The sequence below is a fragment of the Acomys russatus genome, chromosome 14 (genome assembly GCF_903995435.1).
Source record: "Acomys russatus chromosome 14, mAcoRus1.1, whole genome shotgun sequence".
Taxonomy (NCBI): domain Eukaryota; kingdom Metazoa; phylum Chordata; class Mammalia; order Rodentia; family Muridae; genus Acomys; species Acomys russatus.
Window position 1 is genome coordinate 53,488,998 of NC_067150.1, and position 21,538 is coordinate 53,510,535.

Below are 21,538 nucleotides of genomic sequence, written 5' to 3' on the forward strand. Positions count from 1 at the left end.
TGTAGACCAGGCTGGCCTCCAACTCCCAGAGATCCACCTGCCTCTGCCTCCAGAGTCCAGAGTCCTGAGGTCAAAGGTGTCCTCCAACACCTCCTGGCTAATCAGATATTCTAATGAAGAAAAAAAAAAAGCTTTACAAAATAAACATTGTCTCCAGGCTGAAGGATAGACACTTTCTGTAGACATCTTTTCAATAAAATTTGGGAGGATTAAAACTGTTAGTTTGTCTTGTGTGAAATCAAGTAAGCCATTGTGCCCTATGAAAACACAAAACATGAGTCAGATGAAACAGTGTGTCGCACGACTTTACTCCAAAGTGCACATTATCTCCGCGGAAATAAGTGCCCTGATGCACTGTAAGAGAGGCGACACAGCCACGCAGCTGCAGGTGCGAGTTCATTTCCTTGCTGCTTCCTGTCTGCAGCCCACAGGGTTGCTCTGATACGGACCACTCTTGCCTGGTACTCCGGGGTGTTTGGGGGTGTCAGGGACTTGGAGCTGTGACTGCTCTCAGCGGGCATTCCACACTCCCTGTTTCCGTTTAAATCCCCTGTAGCACTCTGCTTTATTTTACCTCCTTTAAGGTTGTTAATCCCAAACTGAAAATATAATACCTCCTGCTTGTGCCCTTAGCTGTCTTCCTGCTCCATTCTTGCGGGGGACGGTTAGGACAAGAACCCCGTGGGCTCCTTCCATCATCTTCGTGCCTGTGGAGGCCTGCTGGGAACAGGACTTCTAAACCGCAACTAAGTCTGGAAGGCTGTGGTGCAAGGCCGTTTTTTGCTGGCTACGAGCGGGGTCTTCGGAACCAAAGAGAACACACAGCTCTTCTTAAAATTGAAGGTGTTTATGCCCGGGATGAAACTGAATTCTATTTAGGCAAGAGATGCGCTTATGTGTATGAAGCAAAAAACAACACAGTGACGCCTGGAGGCAAACCAAACAAAACCAGAGGGATCAGGGGAAAAGTAACCCAGGCCCATGGAAACAGTGGCATGGTTTGTGCCGAATTCCGAAGCAACCTTCCTGCGAAGGCCATTGGACAGAGAATCTATGTGATGCTGTACCTTTCCCGAATTTAAACTAATGAAAAGTAAATAATAAAAGTGGATTTGTGCTCTTGTAAAAAAAAAAAAAAAAAAAGGACGAGCTCCCGTTGGAGACAGGAGATGGGCCCCATGGACCACCTTATAACTGCATAAAGTTCTCTTTAAAGCTGCATGACAAACAAGACCACTGTTCAGTGTCTCCGCCTTTCAGCTGTGCTAACAGCCTCCTAACCATTGTCCCCACAAACACGCTTTAACCCACTCCCAGAAGATGCCTTTGAGTTTCTGACCCTCCTGTGTCTGCTTGTCAGGCGTTGAGGTTACGGGTGTGCATCACCACATCTTGTTTTATGCAGGTGGAAACCAAACCCAGAACTCCATGCATGCTAGGCAAACGCCCTTCTGAGTCATACCTCCAAATCACCCCCACCTTCCTCTTTTCCCTCCGTTTTTCTTTCCTGGCAAACCTACAATCTCACCTTATCCAAATCCACACTCACTTTCTCCATCCTTCCGTCTCCGCCCTTCCTCCCTGTCTCCGTCCTCTGGTCTCCTGGCTCCTTGTTTCCTGCTGACTGTGGCTTGTCCATCTACTGAGAAACTGTCGTTTTCCCAGAGTCTTGCTTTCAGCTGTAGCTGTCACCTCTCTGTCTCTGATCTCAGCTAGTGGAGAGCCTCAAAAGCTGACTTGACACGTTCCTATTCCCTCAGCTCATCCTTTTGATGTGGCCTTCCTCTCAACTCCAGCCAAGACATTTTTGCACCCATACAATGGGTGATCTTATCTTTAATTTGTTTGGCTTCAATGTAACAAGTGTCAATTTCTCCACCTTTCCTTTTAAAATACTTTTTAGCTATCTGCATGTATATGTGCCTGCCACTTTTGTCTGAAGGTGTCAGATTCCCCAGAACAGTTGGTTACAGTTGCTTGTGAACCATCCAACTTGGGTGTTGGCCATCTCTCTAGCCCCTCTATCTTTCTTTAAATACTCTTTTTTAAGTGTGTGTGCATGTGTGCACACGCTCAAACATTCCACAAGCGTGTGGAGGTTAGAGGACCCCCTTGGGTGGCAGTTTTCCCTTTCATCTTGATACAGTCTCTCTTGTCTGACTCTTTGCTGGCTAAGATGGCTGACAGGCAGTCTCCTGGGGTTCTCCTGTCTCCTGTCTCATTTTAAGAGAGCTGGGATGGCAGACACGTGCCACTGTACCTAGCTTTACAGGGGTTCTGTGGGATCTGCCTCAAGTCTTCGTGTTTGTGCCACCCGCTGAGGTGTCTCCCTAAGCCCTCCTCACACTTTTCCTCTGCCTTGAGTTCAATGGCAGGTTTCAAGGAACTTGTGTTCAAGTCCCTGTTTCTGTGGATCCTGCCCCAAATGCTCTGGAGTTCTACCCAGTTCTCTAACCTTCGTGAAGAACGTCTTTACCTCAATGGCTTAAGTTTCCAGTAACATGCGAATGCTCAAAACCCTCATCTGCAGCTCTCCCCCAAGTCCCACACAGTGTAACTGGGATACACCTCATAAACATTAGAAACAATCCTCCCCGGGCTGGCGTGCAGTTCAGCTGGTAGGGTGCCTACCTAACGAGCACAGAGCCTGAAGTGCCAACCCCACCACCACATAAGCCCCAGGATGGAGGCACACTTGTGATCCTAGAACTTGGGAGGTGGAGGCAGGAAGATCAGAAATTCAAGGTCACCCTTGGCTTACATAACAAGCTCAAAGCCAGTTTGGCATACATAGGACTGTCTCAAAGAAAGTCTAAATATAGAACTTTAATTGTGATAAATGCTAATTTTTAAAAACAAAAGCAAGGTTTTCTGCCTCCCACCTGATTGCTCAAATCAAAAATGGAAGTCTTCCTTAGTATCTTTCTTCTCTTACCAGGAGCCTTGAGCATGCTTGGCAGGTACTCTTCTCTGACCTACACTGTTCCTTACCTTACGCATCAGTCATCAAAGTTTACTGTGTGTGCACAAGCTTGTGAGCTTGTGTGTGTGCGTGTGTGCGTGTGCATATGCATGGGAACACATGGAGGTGTTCTTTCCCACTCTCTGACTTGATCTCATGAGGTAGGGTCTTTCACTGAACCTGAGAACTAGCAAGGCCCAGGCTTAACGAATGGCAAGTCTCAGCTACCCTCCTGTTTCTCTCCCAACAGCACTGGAGTTAGAGGCATGTGTGGCCACAGTGCTTGCATGGTGTTTTACATGTGTACTGGGGATTTGAACTCAGATCCTAATGCTTGGACAACAAACAGTCTTACTTATACTGAGCCATCTTCCAAGATCCTCTACTCTTTTAATTTTATTTTTATTTCTGTGTATGAGTGTTTTCCCTTCACGTATGCCTATGTACCACTTGTGTGTCTGGTTTCCATGGAGGCCAGAAGATAGTTTGCCTGGAACTGGAGTTACAGATGATTATGAGATATGGTGCGGCTGCTGGTCCTCTGGAAGAACAAACAGCCAGGGCTCTTAACCACAGAGCCATAGTGGGAAGCCAAGGAAGCCTGTCCCTGGAGATGCCTCGCGTAAGCATCTGTCTCTCTGCAGTGACTTTAGATGCAGAAAGCCCTGGACATTTAGAATGGAGACTTTATCTTCCTGTCCTAGAATACGAGTTCCGTCTAAGCTGAGTCTCCTACTGCCTCAAATCAAGGAGGGAAAGGAAGCTTCTTTTGACCTGGCTCAAGTAAACGCAGTTCCCAGAGCACCTGGGCCCCAGCCTAGCCTCACGTGTGGCTAATTTGGCACAAGTTAACAAATGTGTTTCCTGAGGAGTTCACGGAGTTAAAGTAGGCTTGGACCGAGCTCCTTCATTAAATAAAAGGCTTGTAAACATGTTTTCATTTAGTAAGAAGCCAAAAGTTGATGGCGGTGTTTTCCTCAGTCTCTCCACCACTGAGGCAGTCTCTCATCTGAATCCCAAAACTTGCCAATTAGGCTGTATAGTCAGCTAGCTTGGTTCCTTCTCCACCTCTCGGGTGCTGGTGTTACTGGTGGGCCACTATGCTCTTCCAGCATTTCTGTGGGTGCTGGACATCTAAACGATGGGTTTCAATGCTTGTACATAAAGAATTTTACCCACTGAGCCATCTCTCCAACCTAGAGTAGAAATCCTTTTTGTCAAAGCCCAGGTTTGATGGGATCAGGGTAAACTAAGATGGGACACGGCATCAGACTTGGCTGGTCACCTATCGAGAGGGAAAGAGCAGGGTCTTGAACCTTAGACTTTCAGATTAGAGGTCTGATGCCTCACTGACTAAGCTATTCGGGCAGGCTCTCTTGTTTTCCTGCAGCCAGGGATGCTTTCTCTGGCCAATGCCTCCTGCTGGGTAACAGCAAGCTATAAAAACAAACAAACAAACAAACAAACAAACAAACAAAAATGGCTTAGGCCAAAGGAAAAATTCTTGACTCTTTTACCTCAAAAGACAGAGGCTTGAGTAGCAGCTGGCTCTGGACTCAGAACTTATTAGCCCTCTGTGAGTCAGTGAGAAAAATAAAAGGAAAAAAAATCTATGCGCGCGCATGCGCACGAGCGCGTACACACACACACACACACACACACACATTCAAACAATGTATGAAGTAAAGGGAGTTTAATACTTAACATGCACGTTACATACATACACATATGCATACAGATAGACAAACATACAAGTATGCAGACAAATACACATTTATACATTGTGCGGATGGAACAAACTTCACAAACTCCAACCATCTTACATACATTTGTATGTACATATGTACATATACACATCTGGTAGATAGAACAAAGCCTCTTGATGAGCAAGCTCCAGCAGTTTCACACATATATAGATATATCTATACATACATACACATACATACCTGGTGGATGGAGAAGGCTCGGGCGGCTCCAACTCCATACATACATACATACAATCAGACAAACACTCAGGCATATATACATATATACAACTGTCTGGATGGAGGAAACTCCAACCTCAAATGTTTATTCTTTGTTTTCAAACCCTTTTATACCTTCTGAGATATAGTTTTTACGTCAGAAGCAAAATTACATCACAGCCATAAAAGTAATTATCACAGAATTTGTTACACAACAGGATTATTGATTATTTTTCTCCAATTGAAACTAAAAATCTCTTACTTATGTCTTCATTAGAACAGCAGTCTTTCATGACAAAGGTTGACAAGGTTAAAGGTTAACAGGTCCAAAGGGTTACAGTAGGGTTATTGTTTATATGTCTTTCCATTAAGGCTGCACTAATTAACCATCTTTTATCTATCTGTGAGTTCATTGAAAGTTTAAGGCAATAATTTTTATTTGTTCTAGTGTACACCGAGACTGGACCTAGAAGAAAGTTCGCTTTGATCTACTTTTGTCATAAATCTGCCTCAGGTCCATCAGTGACATGCAAAGGTTTCACAAACCTCTAGCAGTTTTATGCTATTCTACAGGACGGGCTTGAAGTTATTTGAATCAAATCAGTAATGCTATAAAATCATTATGAGGGATTATAGTCATCAATTAGTCTAAACAGCATTATTACTTGTAAGTACATCTCCAATTTGATCTGCAAGAAACCTGCCCAACAGAGTGGTGCAAACACACCAGAGTACAGGCAGTGGGGATTTCTCTCTGTCATGCCAGATATATGTGAGATACAGTAATGACAAGCATGGAAAGGTATAGAAGCCCAGGAAGCAACCCGGAGACAAATTCTTCGGGGCCTTGGCTCTCACTGGGCACACCCATCGCTGATGACGCAAAAAGCAGTGGGCCACCTCCAGGAAGCTCACTTGCTTGCTTTTTGCCAATCCTGTACAGCTCGTGGCAGCTTTCTTTTCTTTTCTTTCTTTCTTTCTTTCTTTCTTTCTTTCTTTCTTTCTTTTTTTTGTCATTTATATGTTGTGTGGTATGTATGAGTGTGCATATCCAGATGTGTAGCTGTGCAGATGTGTGTCTTCCTCACTCACTTTCCCCCTTGTATATTGAGGTAAAGTCTCTCACTGAGTGCAGAACTTGCAGGTGGTCTGGCAAAGCAGGGTTCCCCTGTATCTGCCTCTGGGGGCTGGGATCACAGGAAACCTCCACACCTCAGGCTGTTGTATAGGAGAACAAACCCTCATACTTGCTGAGCCATCTTCCTAGGTCCTGGATGACAAATTCTTAAACAGAAGTAAAACTCCAGGACACTGAACGAACACATGAGGAGACTGAAAGGTGAAGGGAACAACATGTGCTGGTGAACATCCTCTGCCCCTAAGAAGGACTGGAGAGATGGCTCAGTGGTTAAGAGCACTGCCTGCTCTTCCAAAGGACCGGGTTCAATTCCCAGCACCCACATGGCAGCTCACAACTGACTGTAACTCCAAGATCTGACACCCTCACGCCAATGCACATAAATTAAAATTAAAAGTTAAAAAAGAAAAGAAAAGAAATATACATCCCATTTGCCCAGACAGGAAGACTGCAACGTCAAGGTGAACTTTGGGTGATGCCTGTTGTCGCTATAAGCTCATCAACTGTAACAAATGCACCACTCTAAGGCAGGCTGTAGAGAATGGAGAGGCTGGGGAAGGGGCGCCTGCCTGTAACCCCAACACGTGGGAAACGGAAGCAGGATCAGAAGTTCAAGGTCACCCTTGGCTACGTAGTATAGCCATTTGGAATAAGAGGCCAGCCCTGGCTACTTGTGATTCTATCTCACAACAACAGCAACAACAAAAGTTAAAATAATGATAACATAGCCGGGTGTGGTGGTGCATGCCTTTAATCCCAGCACTCGGAGGCAAAGGCAGATGGGTCTCTGTGAGTTCGAGGCTAGCCTGGTCTAGAAAGTGAGTGGAGTCCAGGACAGGCAGGACTACAAGAGAAACCCTGTCAAAAAAAACAAAAAACAAAAAAACAAAAAACCAACAACAACAACAACAAAAAACCACACACACAAATAAATAAAATAAAATATGTATAAAACATTACAATAATTATTATAAGTCTCTGAAGTCACCTTTAATTTTTAAAAGTTTTTTTTTCAGATTTATGTGTATGAGTGTTTTGCCTGCAGGTATGTATGACCACATGTGTGTGCCTGGTGCTTGGAGGTCAGAAGAGGGCATCAGATCCCCTGGAACTGGAGTTATAGATGGTTGTAAGATGCTGAGTCAAACCTGGGTTCTCTAGAAAAGCAGCCAGTGCCCTTAACCTCTGAGCCATTATTGCTCCAGCCTCTCATCTTTGACTAACAAAAGAAAAAAGAAAGAAAGACTTAAACATTTGATATTTGGACCATTGGGGAATCACATAATAGATTAGATAATATTTCTCTTTATAGAAATATTTTGATTTAAAAAATAATAAAATCAACATGAATAAAATTAACACAAGTAATATCACCATTTGGCATTACAGGATTGATGAATTTACCTAGCAACTATTTAAGTGGTGCTCATCAAAGTCTACAAAAAAAGAAAAAGAGGCTCAGAACTGTCAGCAGGATCTGGGGAGATGGCTCCAAGTTAGGAGCATCTTAACTTTGCCACTTGTGCAAAAGACCTGAGTTTGGACCCTGGTATCCACACTGAGGTGTTCACAAGAAACTGGTAACTACAGTCCTGGGGAATCTGATGCCCTCTTCTACCTCTGCAGTGTTGCCATGCATGCATGTAGTGCACATATATTTATGCAAGTACTCACATATGCACATAAAATAAAAACAAGCCTTTTACAAAAGAAAAATATTCACGTAAATGACTGAGAAAAATACCTGATGTCAATTTCTGGCTTCCATACACATGCACATTTGTACATGCGTGTATACACACACCCATCCACACACACCCACACACACACACACTGCATACACATAAACATAAATGTATTAAGGCAACATAGAGGATGGGAAAACAGGCCAGCAACTGTCCACTTGCAGCACCAAATCCACCCATCCATGAAATGACAGCATTCATGTCCCTTTTTCCAATAAATAAGTTTTAAGCAAGGAGTGTGGTGGTGGGGAGTGGACAGGGCCCTTCAATTAAAAGAGAACTCTTGAATCCAATCAGGCAATAACAATGTGTGAACTTTATTTGATCTTGATCATATAAAGAAACTTCAAATTTCCCATCGGCTGATCACTTTTTAAATGTAAACATTGACTGGATACCACTAACTCCAGTGATGACGCTGTTTATGAAACATTTGAAAGGCGTTCTTCAAAAGCTTAGAGAGCCTCACGTGGTCTGAGCTGGAGATGAAGGGATCAAATTCTCGGGGATCCAGCTGAGCACACAGGAAGCTGGGGAGGGCGGAGGGCTAGACAGACATTAGGCCCATTAAAACATGACTGCTCACACTGGATGATGGCTGTACACTCCTACTCTGCTATTGCTCATCTTTGCAATGCTTAAAGTTTTTCATAGTAGGTTATTTTTTTTTTTTTAAATGAACACAGTGAACAGCAGTTTTATGAAACCAAGCCTACAGAAACACTTTCAACACAGCCCTATGGGAATTTTTGTTTGATCACTATTACTCCCTGGTTCTAGCTAGTTCTTCTGCCTTTTAATTGTCACGTCATCCCATCTAATCCAAGCTAAACCTGGCTTTTTGCACAGCTCCTGTCTACTTCAGCCTGCCTCTAAAACTGTGTGGCTACAGTGTTGTATTTAAACACACACACACACACACACACACACACACACACACACACACACACACGTCTGATACAAACTTGATCATACCAGGCCTTGGCTTAAAAATCTGCAGATGAAGATGAGAGGGTAGACTCACACCATAAGGACTTTATGTGCCTGTTCAGGCTTGGGATGTTCTGCCTTTCTATGCTCCAGGTACTTCTTGAACGTTCCATCGTTGGCCCCAGCTCAACAATCACACATGCTCTCCCTCCGCCTGGAATATTCTCCTCCCCCTAGTGCATCTCTCAGACCTCCCCTCAAATGTCACTTGCTGGGGTTAATTTTCTCAAAATTTTAGACAAGGTTAGACAGCTACCTCCCACCATCGCTGGTCCCAAATGAACATTTAGAACAGATGGAATTATTTGCCCAATGCCCAGCTTCCCTGTTATAAACTCAAAGGAGGGAATTAGCTCTTCACTCTGTCCCCAGAAGCCTCGCATTTATGTTCTAGCAGAGGGCCAATAAATCTTTATTGATCTGTAAATCACTGGCTTGATAAGTGAGTACTATGTAAATGAATTTAAATACAATTCTGGTCAAGTCATGAAACAGAGCTACACTTTCTTTATGATATTATACACCTGGCTTCACTGGTGTCTGGCGTACTTGCTACCAAGAGATTTGTAAGGCTTTCACGTGTCTGTATGAAAGCCAGGAGAGGGAACTGTGATGATGACCTCATTACAGACCCAGGTTCAGGTCGCTCCCTCCCTAATGGTCTCAGCACAAAACACGATGGTCTCAGTATACCACCACTTTCCAAGGAAGCAACATACATTCAAATGGAGGTGCAAGTGGACTCAAAACCGTAAGCAATTATTTAAAACTGGCTGCATTACACAGTGTGAGCAGTCTCTAAACTCATATTTTAAGTGTGTGTGCGTATGTATGTGTGTATGTATGTATGTATGCATGTATGTATGTATGTATGTATGGGGCAGTGTCTAAACACACCTAATCAGTAGAACCAAATCTTAAACATGGTAGAGACTAGCTCCTCACAACTTGTTAAATTAATCAGAAAGAACTACAAGCTCATGAATCAAATTTTTATTTTAAAATTGTTAGGTTTTTAGTGCATATGAAAATATTTTATGACATGGCACATGAGGATGTTATCACATGGAAATATAATAGAAAATATTTTTAGACAACTTTTGAAGTCACTAATATGCTTATTTTCCTGTGAACAAGCCCTTTGCTTAAATGAGTTTGGTCATGGGACATCAAGAATATTTAGGATTTTCATATTATTGCTTAACAGCTTCCTAATGAGGTGTTGCGTTTCTACCTGGCCCACACATAGTAGTTTTTTCAACACACCAGTCACAGCGGTGACCTTTTCTCTCAGCTCTAATGGTACACGTTTAATATTGAAATACTCCGGCAGCTTGGACCTGGCATTGTATAGCATGTTGATAACGGTTTCCATGTCATCGACTGAGTCGCTGGTCCGTCCCTCTGGGAAGCTGCGAGATCTGTACATCTGTTGCAACTTGTGCTCTGCGGCGAAGGCCAGGGCCAGGCTCCTTTTCAGGTGGTCCCTGGAGGCCTTGATGTACTCCTTGTACTCGGGGTTGTTGCCGTCACCAAGTGGTCCCTGCTGAATCTGTGCGTTAATGTTGGAAAGTTTTCTTAAAATATCCTCGTGTCTCGAACTCAGTGAGGGACGTCCGGAGGGGTCTTCGACATACTGGGTTTCCGACTGGCCTGAGAGCTGGGGCACATCCTCTGAGTCTGTGGAGATGTCTATATTGCTGCTGGTCCTTGTTGTTACGGTAAAACGTGTACTTGCCAGTGGCTGGGTGGCCGTGGATGACATCTTCGAGGTCTCCGTTGGCACCGTAGTTTGCCTTGCCCTTAGTTCTTCCTCTGGCTCCGGCTCTTGCAGGGGTTCAGACTCCGGCTCTGGCTCCTGCTCATGCCCAGACTCCAGCTCCGGCATTATCGGCCTAGCCGCCGGTTCAGGCTCCAGCGCCTGTGCCTCCGGCTCCGGCTCCAGCTCCTCCGGCTCCTCAGGCTCCGGCTCTGGCTCTTCTTTTTCAATATAAGGTTCATCCGAGTGTAGAACAACAGAAATGTTATTTGGCCTGATAGACCAGAATGCTGTACTTTTGGTTTTTTTTCTCCTCTCTATCCCCAGCGTGAAGCCGCTAGTAGGGAAAGCTGTCTTTTCCTCGTAGTTCGGCCTAATCAGAACATCAGTCTCAGAGGTGATTTCTCCAGCGGTGATTTCTCCAGGAGTGTGCACCAACGTTGGTTCTGCAACATCCACAATTGTTGAGGGCTTCAACTTTTTCCCAGAGCCCCCCCTTGTGGGAACACTCATTATGAGTTTCTGTAAAACTTGTACATAATGATTCAAATTCTGCTCTTCATCGGGCAACACAGTTACGGCTTGAGGGGAAAAAAAATCAAACACACAGTAAGTAACGGGTATTACATAGGGCACAATGGCAGAATCTGCTAACCTCAGTTCACTTTCCATGCCAGCACTTAAGTACAGAAATCTAGCAAGAAGCTCGGCTTCCCTAACACCAGGCCACCATTCTCTGAAAACGCACAAAGGGCCAAGAGAAGGGACGGAGTTGCACAAGTGTGCCCTCTTCTAAATTATTTTATGTTTGTTTTTCATACAGTTTATGACGCAATAGGCAACTTATTAAACCAAAATTCGTGATCATGTTGTCTCACGCTCATGAGCTACAGCGGGCTCATATTGGCCCCTCAGAGCCAATGATTAAATTCTTAGAAGCCAGATGTTTAGATAGACACAATTAAAATTATTTGAATTTGCAACTGTATTAAAACAAAGGTAGTACATATTCCAAACTCTTCACTTCGTACTTACCCCGTTTTACTATTAGTTGTGGTCTGTTGATTATTTTTAGCTAATATGTCTATCTGTAAGATGGACATGTGATACAATGACTTGGATGAATGCCAATTATGAAATATAGAAAACCATTAAGAGCTGCATCTGTGTGTGTGTGTATGTATGAGAGAGAGAGAGTGTGTGTGTGTGCGTGTGTGTGTGTGCGCGTGCGTGTGTGTGTGCGCTTGCGTGTGTGTGTGCGCTTGCGTGTGTGTGTGTGTGTGTGTGTGTGTGTGTGTGCGTGTGTGTGTGTGCGCGTGTGTGTGTGTGTGTGTGCGTGTGTGTGCCATCTCCCTGACCCTGGGCATCGCCTCTTAGATGGGGCTGTACTGCTGCTGTGTTCCTTACACTTCAGGGATTCATACTAAACTGTTCATGAGTAAAATTACATGATGGCTATAATTTGCTTCTAAATAAACTAAGCACTAGAATGGGGGCGGGTGAGACAGGGAGGTTAGGGAGAAGGGATGGGTATGGAGACGCCCATGATGCAAGGTTAGCCAAAGGGCCTGTTAGAGATGGGGCTTTTATGCCACTGTTTCTGTTTGTGTGTATATTTCATTTTTTTTTCTATAAAAGTTGTTTCTAAATTTTTTTGAGAAATGTTCTCTTCTAGGCAACTAGAAGCAAACGGTTGGGCTAACTGTGGCCAATCTAGAATATGCAGTCAACATAGGCATAAGGGCTTTGCAGAGGCCACTGCCTTGAAATTCGTCTAGGACCCACTCGATCTTCAGTAAATTAGCTTGTCTCTTCAGACTAGCAAATGGAATACCCAGGTGGCTATTAAGTAAGTTAGGATGCCGAGGGACAGGAAAAGGAGGTGCTCACTAGATGTGATTTCTAAAAACATCTCAAGTGCTCATTATCCTCCTCTGCGGTTACTCTGGAAACACCAGAAAGCCTGTTTGTGGCTGCCTAGCAACAGAGGCCCCCTACCTCCTACCTTGATTTTCTTCCTTGTAAATGCACCCTTGGGTCTCTGGATCATTCTGTTTTTTTAATCCATCCCCTCCCCTCCCCACATGCATCCTACCTCTTGTCTTTGCCCTTCTAACACATCTATGAATTTCAGAGCCCTGGACCCACTAATTGGGACTATTCTTGCAAGTCAATTTGAGCTCTGTAAAAATGTTTGCAGCCAAGCTCCCAATATCCTTACACACAACCCTGGCCTTGGTGGAATCCTGTTTCACTCAATTCTACAGGCAGGTCTAAAAAAGAGAATAAACTTCTAATTCTTACAAAGAGCAGGCTGACCTTCCAGAAGCTGAGTCACTTACTACACCTTGACCATTTCCTTGTGGCCTACCCCATTGCAATATAGATGCTAGTTTTGCCACTTGGATATCTAAGCAAACAGCATGCCCCAGACCATGGCTAAGGTTAAGAAGTCCTCCGATGCTGTGGAGATAGATCCATGGGTAGAGAAAGTGCTTGCCTCACAAGCACAAGGACCCGAGTTCAGATCCCCAGCCCCCATGTAAGCAGATGAGGTGGTATTCTCTCAGCACTGGGGAGGTAGAGGCAGGAGGATCTGTGGGGCTTGCCACCCAGCTAAGCTTGGCAAATCAGTGAGCTCAGGGTTGAGAAGCGATCCTGTCTCAAAATAAGGTGAAAAGAAATAAAAGAAGACACCTGCCAGAGCTCTGGCCCTCATATGCATACCTGTGAGTACACTTCAAACCCATACATAGGCACACATGTGCACACATACAACACACACACACACACACACACACACACACACACACACCACATGAGTCCCCTGCAGTGTAAGACATCAGGACACTGTTCCAGGGCTTCTGTTAAGCAGCCTGGGGTTCTGCTGGGATCTCAGCTCTGAGGATGTCAGCTGAGCTTGAGTTTTCTGCAATTTTTAAAACAGAACAAGGAAAACTGATCACATGATAGAGACAATATCCAAATGATCCTAACAACTGTAGGAATGAAAATAGCTGGAATTCTGAGGGGCAAAGTGGAAGACAGTAATTAAGAAGATTGCAGTTGCCCCCATTCGTTGAGTCACTGGCATGTGCAGGCACCATGTGAGCAGGGTTTTGATATCGTGAAAAGAAGCCAGGCAGTGGTGGCGCATGCCTTTTAATCCCAGCTGTCAGGAGGCAGAGGCAGGTGGATCTCTGAGTTCAAGGTCAGCCTGGTCTACAGAGTGAGGATGGCCCGGGCTACACAGAGAAACCTTATCTTGAAAACCATTTTTTTGTTTTGTTTTGTTTTTCAAGACAGGGTTTCTCTGTGTAGCCTTGGCTGTCCTAGACTTGCTTTTGTAGACCAGGCTGCCCTTGAACTCACAGCAATCCGCCTACCTCTGCCTCCCAAGTGCTGGGATTAAAGGCATGCACCACCACGCCCGGCTAAAAACCATTTTTTTTTTTAAAAAAAGTGAAAAACAAGACACTCAGAAAGGACGAGTGATCTGCCTATGATTATTAAACTCTAAGAAACAAAGATGGTATATAAACATAGACTGCCTTACTCCAAAACTGGTGCAATGTTGTCAAAAACTCTTGCCACAAAAGTGCTGGCAAAAGTGGTAAGGGCACAAAATGGCATAACCCTGTAGAAACACAGCCAGATTTCAAAACATATGTGAATAGTAAGTAAAAATCCATGAAATATACAAACTCTTCTGCCATTTAACTGGGCCAAAACATTTAAAATTACATGTGCAATTCGGGTAAACAAATACTTCAAAATTTTGCTTTACTGCCAAATGGTTCTCTTTCGTGAGGAGAAACTACACGTCATGTTTTGTTTTAACGGGTCTAACTGGGAACTGACAGTCCCTTACAGGAGAAGACGTTTACACTGTACAAAGATGAAGGCAAGTTCCTTACCTCTGAGTTCATCCTGAGCAAAAAGTGAACACAGGTCTTTCTAGATAAACCCAATCTCATAATTTATATAAACTGAGAAATTCTAGTTGCTCACCTTTCTGTACTTATAAAGTAGCCTGGGCCATGCAGATCCCATGCCGGGACTGGACCTGAAGGAGGTCCACGTGTCCTCGGCAAGCACTGACTCTGCTACTGTCCTGTAACCTCAGCCTCAGCATCTGACTTCTGACCCGAATACTAGTTACTCAAGGATGTTAACTACTGATTCGTGAAGCAGCCAGAGCACATGTGACTGTGTCTCTTACATGTTTAAAATGTCATGCTTGTGACTCTATTGCACTATAGTTAGGAGACATGACCACATAGGTATAGCAGAAAAAAAAAATCATTTGTAAGAATTAAGTTTCAGGGGAATAACATGATCAAAATCTGATATATATATGTGTATATATATATATACACACACACACACACACACACATATATATATTTACAATGGAATGCACTACTCTATGTAATTAATATATACTAGTTTTAAAAGAACTAAAGTATATTTAAAAAATCAACTTAGGTTTATCAATAAGTATTTTTCTACTTTAGTTCCTAAAGCTAATTAGTGACAATTTATAAGTTAGGAGTTATGTTTTCTGCTTTGTTTGTACATTTCCCCCTTGAGACTGGAGCCTGGGCTAGCCTGGACTATTTGGTCAAGGATGCCCTCGAACACCTAATCATTCTGCCTCTACTTCCCAAGTGCTGGGTTCATAGATGTGGGACACCACTTAAACTTAACTTTTAAATAAGTTTTTTGTCCTTTGTGTTCCATTTGTATGATAATCAGGTGATTTTTCACAGAATGCAAAACTGGGAAGCAGATACATTCAATCCACTCTGATTTTGAAGCTTTGCATATCAGCTGAAATAACTTTCTCTTTGAGAACTTCATTGGAAAAAACAGAGAAAATAGAAGATTTCACTTGAAATATATTACAAACCAAATAAAACTGCAGGGGGGGAAAAAAGAGTGCATGGGCATGGTGGCGCACGCCTTTAATCCCAGCACTCGGGAGGCAGAGGCAAGTGGATTGCTGTGAGTTCGAGGCCAGCCTGGTCTACAAAGCCAGTCCAGGACAGCCAAGGCTACACAGAGAAACCCTGTCTCAAAAAACTAAAAATAAAAAATAAAAATAAATAAATAAAACCGCAGAAAACATCAAAACAAAATATACAGCATCTACGCAGAGAAACTCCTCAAAAAACCCATATACATGATATATAAAATATACGTATATATAAACATATATATATATATATATCATGCAATTACAAAGGCCCACAGATTTCTCCATTTAAAAGGGCTGTCTACAGTTTTTATGATTTTGTTTGCTTTCACATAATTCTGGCTATCCTGGAACTCCCTGTGCAGACCAGGCTCACCTGAACCTCATAGAGATCCACCTGCCTTTCAAGTGCTTGGACTAAAGGCATGCAACACTACTTCCAGTTTCCATAGTTTTTAACTGTTCTAATTCTCTGTTACTCTGTAACAGGAATTACATTTTATTTTGATACTAATGACATCTTTTCTAATATTCTTAATTATGAACCAATAAACCAAAAATTTTAGTTAATAATGTGTATTTATCTAAAGACTTGTAAAATTTATTATTGTTGCTGCTGCTGTTATTATTTGCATATGTGCGTGATATGGGTGGGGTGGAGGCTCGTATGACAAAGCCCACATGAAGAGACAAGAGGACAACTGTCAGTTCTCTCTCCACCGTGTGGCTCCCAGGGATCAAACTCAGGTCACCAGGCCTATGTGGCAAGTGCCCTCATTCTCTGAGCCATCTTGTCAGCCCTTATCAACAAATGTTTAAAAGGGGGAAAAAAGCTATCAGCATGGCACCAAACACCATCTGAACTAAAAAGAATGTTATATTAACCTGAAAGCTAAAAACCATGAGTTTATTTATACTCTAAGTTCCTTGCAGTTTTCTAAGTTTTTATACAGATAAAATTCTATTCACATGGGGCTGGAGAGATGGCTCAGCGGTTAAGAGACTGTCTGCTCTTCCAGAGGTCATGAGTTCAATTCCCAGCAACCACATGGTGGCTCACAACCATCTACACCCTCGAATGCCCTCTTCTGTCATGCAGGTGTACAGGCAGATAGAGCACTCATGTACATGAAATAAATAAAATATTTTTTAAAAATTTCTATTCACATAACTTAGTTGGATGTATGGTACCCCTAGGATCACTTAGAAATCTCTCTTTTTTATAATAACTAAGACCTTTATACAACCTGGGAAATAATGCCCACACAGCATTGTAAATGGAGTGCTCATATGTCTGGACACAATGGAAACTTGAGACCAACCATCCCATAATTCCCTTGGTGTCCTCCTCAGGTGTTGTTATAATTCTCTTGGTGCCCTACTAGGGTGGTCTTTTTTCAAAACAGTTTTTGTTATGTGTCTCTGTGTGAGTATGTGCAATGTGTGCAGAGGCCAGAAGAGGGCGTCAGACCCCCTGGACCTGGAGTTACTGGAGGTAACTGGAACCCAACTCCAGTCCTCTGAAAGTACAAGATGCTCTCCAAACCTTTGAGCCACCTTTCCAGCCCTTACTTAGCTATTGTTTACATGTAAAGTGCATTGTCTCTTCCAAAGCCTCCAAAACAAATGCATGTTTCTACTTCCATAACAATAATGGGTATCATTCCTCTCTTGGTTCTATTAGGCACCAATTAAAACATACTACAAAGAAATTAAAAAGTAAAGAGAAGAAAGCCAACCGACTAAGGACTTCAGGAGAGAAAAATAGTAGTCCCTGGGTTACTTTTTGCTACAGATGACACACCAAGGGAGAAGAAGAATCTGGAAACCCAGAAACACAAATATGTACAGAGTACCTGCTGCTCTTCTACATCACGCAGGGTCTGTTCACAGCACCCACACGGCAGCTCACAACCTACTTCAGATCCAGAGGCTCTGCTGGCCTCCTTGGGGTGTATATAAATCAGGCAAACACTCTTACACATAAAATTAAAACTCAATCTTTTCAATAAGAAGGATGGGGCTGTGTAGGCAGGTCCGGTGGTAATGTCTGGCTAGCAGGCATGACGCCCTGGGCTTGATCTCCAGCAGTGCATGCCTGTACTTCCAGAGCTGTGGGCTGGAGGCAAGAGGATCAGAAGCCAAGGTCATGCTTGGCTATATTTTACATCTGAGACCAGCATGAAAAACCTCAACAACCAACAGCAACAACAAAAGCAGCAATAAACAAGCTTGAAAGAAATGAAAAATAGTAAAGTCTTGCGGGGGGGGGGGGGCAACATCTCAAAAAAGAACCATAATGAAGTTTTAGAATTTACAACTTGGATTGGGTCCCCAGCACTGCATGAGTGTGGTGTCACACACCTGTACTAACGAGCACTAGGGAAGTGAAGCCAGGAATATCACAAATTCAAGGCCATTGCTGGCTATGTAGTGGTCACCCAGGGCTTCTTGAGACCCTGTCTCAAAAGATAAAGTGGAGAGGCAGAAGAGGCAGGGCAGAAATTTTGAGTGTGTATGTGTAGGGGGCGGGGATTGAAAATGAGAGTTCCCTGCCGGGTGTGGTGGCGCACGCCTTTAATCCCAGCACTCGGGAGGCAGAGGCAGGTGGATCGCTGTGAGCTCCAGGCCAGCCTGGTCTGCAAAACGAGTCCAGGATGGCCAAGATAACATAGAGAAACCCTGTCTCAAAATAAATAAATAAATAAATAAATAAATAAATAAATAAATAAAAATTAAAAATAAAAAATAAAAAAAAGGAAGAAAAGAAAGAAAATGAGAGCTCCCCAAGAGCAAGAACCTGGAAGGAAATAGGCCATTGTGGATCTTCATGTCTCTGTTGAGTTCTTGCATGGCCTGGGGTATGCAGATGAAAGAGGACATCTCAGATTGTCTGGTAAACCCTGAAAAATAATGAGCTAGCAAGGTAGGGCAGCCTCGCCAAATGTATTTCAAACCAGGGAGATGGTTCTACAGATAAAAGCACTTGCCCTGCAAACCTGACCTGAACTGGCCCCCAAAACCCACATGGGGGCAAGGAGATGTCCTTTGACCTGCACACACACACACACACACACTGCGGTGCATGCAGCCCAGTCACACAAGTACAAGTGTGTTAATAAAAAGAAGAGATAGGACTTGTTGAGCATAGAGCATTAATAGAGAGAGGCACACCACTGAAAACCCCTGCTCTCCCACTGAGGCCGCTCTCAGGACACTCCCCACTTAGATGCCATGCTCCCCACCAGTAAGTATTGCATTGCACCTGCAGGTCTTAGAGACCCTCCCAAGTGTCAGCCTTGGGCACTGAAACAGCAGGGAGTGAGCTTGCAACATTGTAACCAAGTGACTTGACACTTTAGAAGGTCCCAAAGATAAACCTGCTCTTCTTTACCAGCCCAGCCTATTTGGTAAGTTCCAGGGCAGTAAGTGACCCTATTCCAAAACAAAAAAACAACGTGGCGAGCACCTGAGGTGCAAGACCTACGGCTGTGCTCCGGCCTCCACATGCATGTGCTCAAACACACAGAGAGAACAGTTAGATATGAGGTCACCAAGACAACCACAGCTGCATCCTTTGTGGCTAAACCGCCTCCAAGCTGCAGCTAGGCTGTTCCCACTGAATCAAAGACTAAGGACCCAGGGCTTCTCCCCCGCCCCTCCCCCCTGCACACACACATGTGCAAGAAGGAAGGGTCTGCAGCTGCCTCCTCTTTGTGGGCTTTTCTAGAGGAACATGGAAAGAAATACTCTAATCAAGAGACCCCTATTTAGGCCGGGCAGTGATGGCGCACGCCTTTAATCCCAGCACTCAGGAGGCAGAGGCAGGCTGTGAGTTCGAGGCCAGCCTGTCTTGGAAAAAAAACAAAAACAAAAAACAAAAAAAGAGAGAGACCCCATTTACTGTGATTGGAGAGGAAACCTCACCCTATGAATATGCCACCTACCTCATAAATATTCATTACAATATTTTCATATCCACCATGCAGAACCCACTGTGCTGCTGTCCCCTTTTGGAGACAGCTCACTCCAGTATCTCTCCTGAGTGCCTTGCTTTGTTTAATAAACTTCTATTTAAACTGTCAGGTGTCTTTTAACTGAATTATTTCCTCCCAGATGCTCTCCCCTCAACACACCCCCTCCCTTCAAAGTTCTACTGCAGAGGCCAGCCAGTCTTTTACTGTCAAGGGCCAGATAGTAAACATCTCAGACTTTGCAAAGCAGAATTGTGCAGCAAGCTCTTATCGCTGCTTGTTCTAAAGCAGGAAAGCAGCCATGGCCAATACACAGAGCAATGACTATGGTTGCATTCCAACAAAACAGGAAGTGTTTGAGCCCAGGCTTTGTGTCCTGGGCAGGAAACAGTGGGGTCTAAGGGGAATCCCCTGTGTAAGGAAGGGGCAGAGTGAGTCCTCCCTCATAAACAGCATCCTGGAGGCAATGGAGGGAGCAGGATGAGGACTGGAGCGACAGGCCTGGCAGCCAGGCCAGCACCTAGGACAGTGGGCGGGAAGGTGTAAGGAAAGGAAACACCTAGGTCTCCACCTGGCCCATCACTTACTTGGATATGCTAACAGGGACGAAGGCCACAGGCACAGCACAACTAGGACCACAGGCTTCATGGGCTTCGTTCACAACACTCCGCCATCCGACGGGAACGTCCTGGGGCCACCAGGCCGGGGTACCTCAGGGCCGAAAAGGGGGATGTCAGCGGCCTACAGTCCCACGCCAGGGCCCAGGCACCCCGCAACGGTTGCCCCAGTGAATGGGTGGGGGCGGGGCGGCCGCGTGCGAGTTGCGCATGCGCGCTGGGACTCAACACGGACTAGGAGTGGCTCGATGGCGATCTGCTGTCACAGTCACTTAGGGTAGGGGCTAGAGAAGCTGGACAAGTGGCACGCTGTGGCACCGTTGAAAACACAGCCGTTGCACAGAAGAAGGCGTCTGATGGAAGAGATGATTTAAGATTACACAGAGCCAGCAGTAATGGGAACTGCTGCAGGACACTCCCCAATCTGAGCCCCCCAACCCCCCTCCCTCCCGTGCTTTCTCCCCCACCCCACCCCCGCCCTCCTCCCCACCCCCGCAAAAGAGAAGGATCAATTGCAGGAAAGCTAAGAGTGCCCCAAGGACTATAGGTGGTTCAGACCAATTGTATGTTTGGCTGCGGGAGCGAGGGGCGGGGGTGGGGGGGAGGGCGGGTTAAGAAGAAGGGTGGAGGGGGGGTTGGGTAGGGAATGGAGATGGAAATGGTGTTAAGAAGAGAGGTAGGGACATTGCAGACACTTTAAGGGACTTTGCTTGTTGTTTTAATATGTAAAGAGTATGTCCTATTTCTTTGATGATAGAAATGATGGGAGAATAGGCAGGGTCATCTTTGTCCCAGACTGGCCTGGAACTACACTGCAGGCACAGATGACCTTGAACGAAAGTTGCTTCTGCCTCCACCTTCCAAGCCCTGAGATTACAGGCACAGGTATGTATGTATGGTTTCTGGTGTGCTGGGATTGAACCCAGGGTTTTGTCTAAGTTAGACAGGCACTCTGCTAGCTGGCCTACTCCCCAGTCTCGATGAGAGAACTTTTCCGGAATACTAATCATATGCTACTCAATTCTATATGTGGGTTAAGATCTGTAGAACTTTTTTTTCCTGTATGCGAAATTTTAAAAATTCACATGTAGTCACATCTCTGGCTCAGAAACAAGGAACTTAGGTTTTTAGTCTGAGACCATGGTGAGATGCTGCAAGGTTCTGAGCGAAGGAAGGCTATGATTAGATAAATACTATAAAAAGCTTACTTCCTGCAGGCAGATCGATGTGAGTTCGACGCTAGCCTGGTCTACAAAGCGAGTCCAGGACAGCCAAGGCTACACAGAGAGACCCTGTCTTGAAACAAACAAACAAACAAACAAACAAACAGCTTACTTTCCTTGTAGAGTCCAGAAGATGTTGAAGGAAGTAAAAGTAGACACCAGACACCAGATTGTAGTTAGACTTTGGG

At 44.4% G+C, this 21,538-nt stretch overlaps 1 protein-coding gene and 1 pseudogene across 1 annotated transcript; one reads left to right on the plus strand and one right to left on the minus strand.

Moving 5' to 3' along the window:
- Nucleotides 1-274: 274 nt before the first annotated feature.
- On the plus strand, nt 275-1,082 carry LOC127197919 (60S ribosomal protein L35a-like; annotated as a pseudogene).
- Nucleotides 1,083-9,958: 8,876 nt separating this feature from the next.
- Spesp1 (sperm equatorial segment protein 1) lies at nt 9,959-20,158 on the minus strand. The gene is made up of 3 exons (XM_051155858.1): nt 20,098-20,158; nt 10,721-11,139; nt 9,959-10,660 (listed from the first exon to the last, which is right to left on the minus strand). The coding sequence occupies exons 1-3, from the start codon at nt 20,156-20,158 to the stop codon at nt 9,959-9,961; spliced, it is 1,182 nt and encodes a 393-aa protein (XP_051011815.1).
- Nucleotides 20,159-21,538: the final 1,380 nt, after the last annotated feature.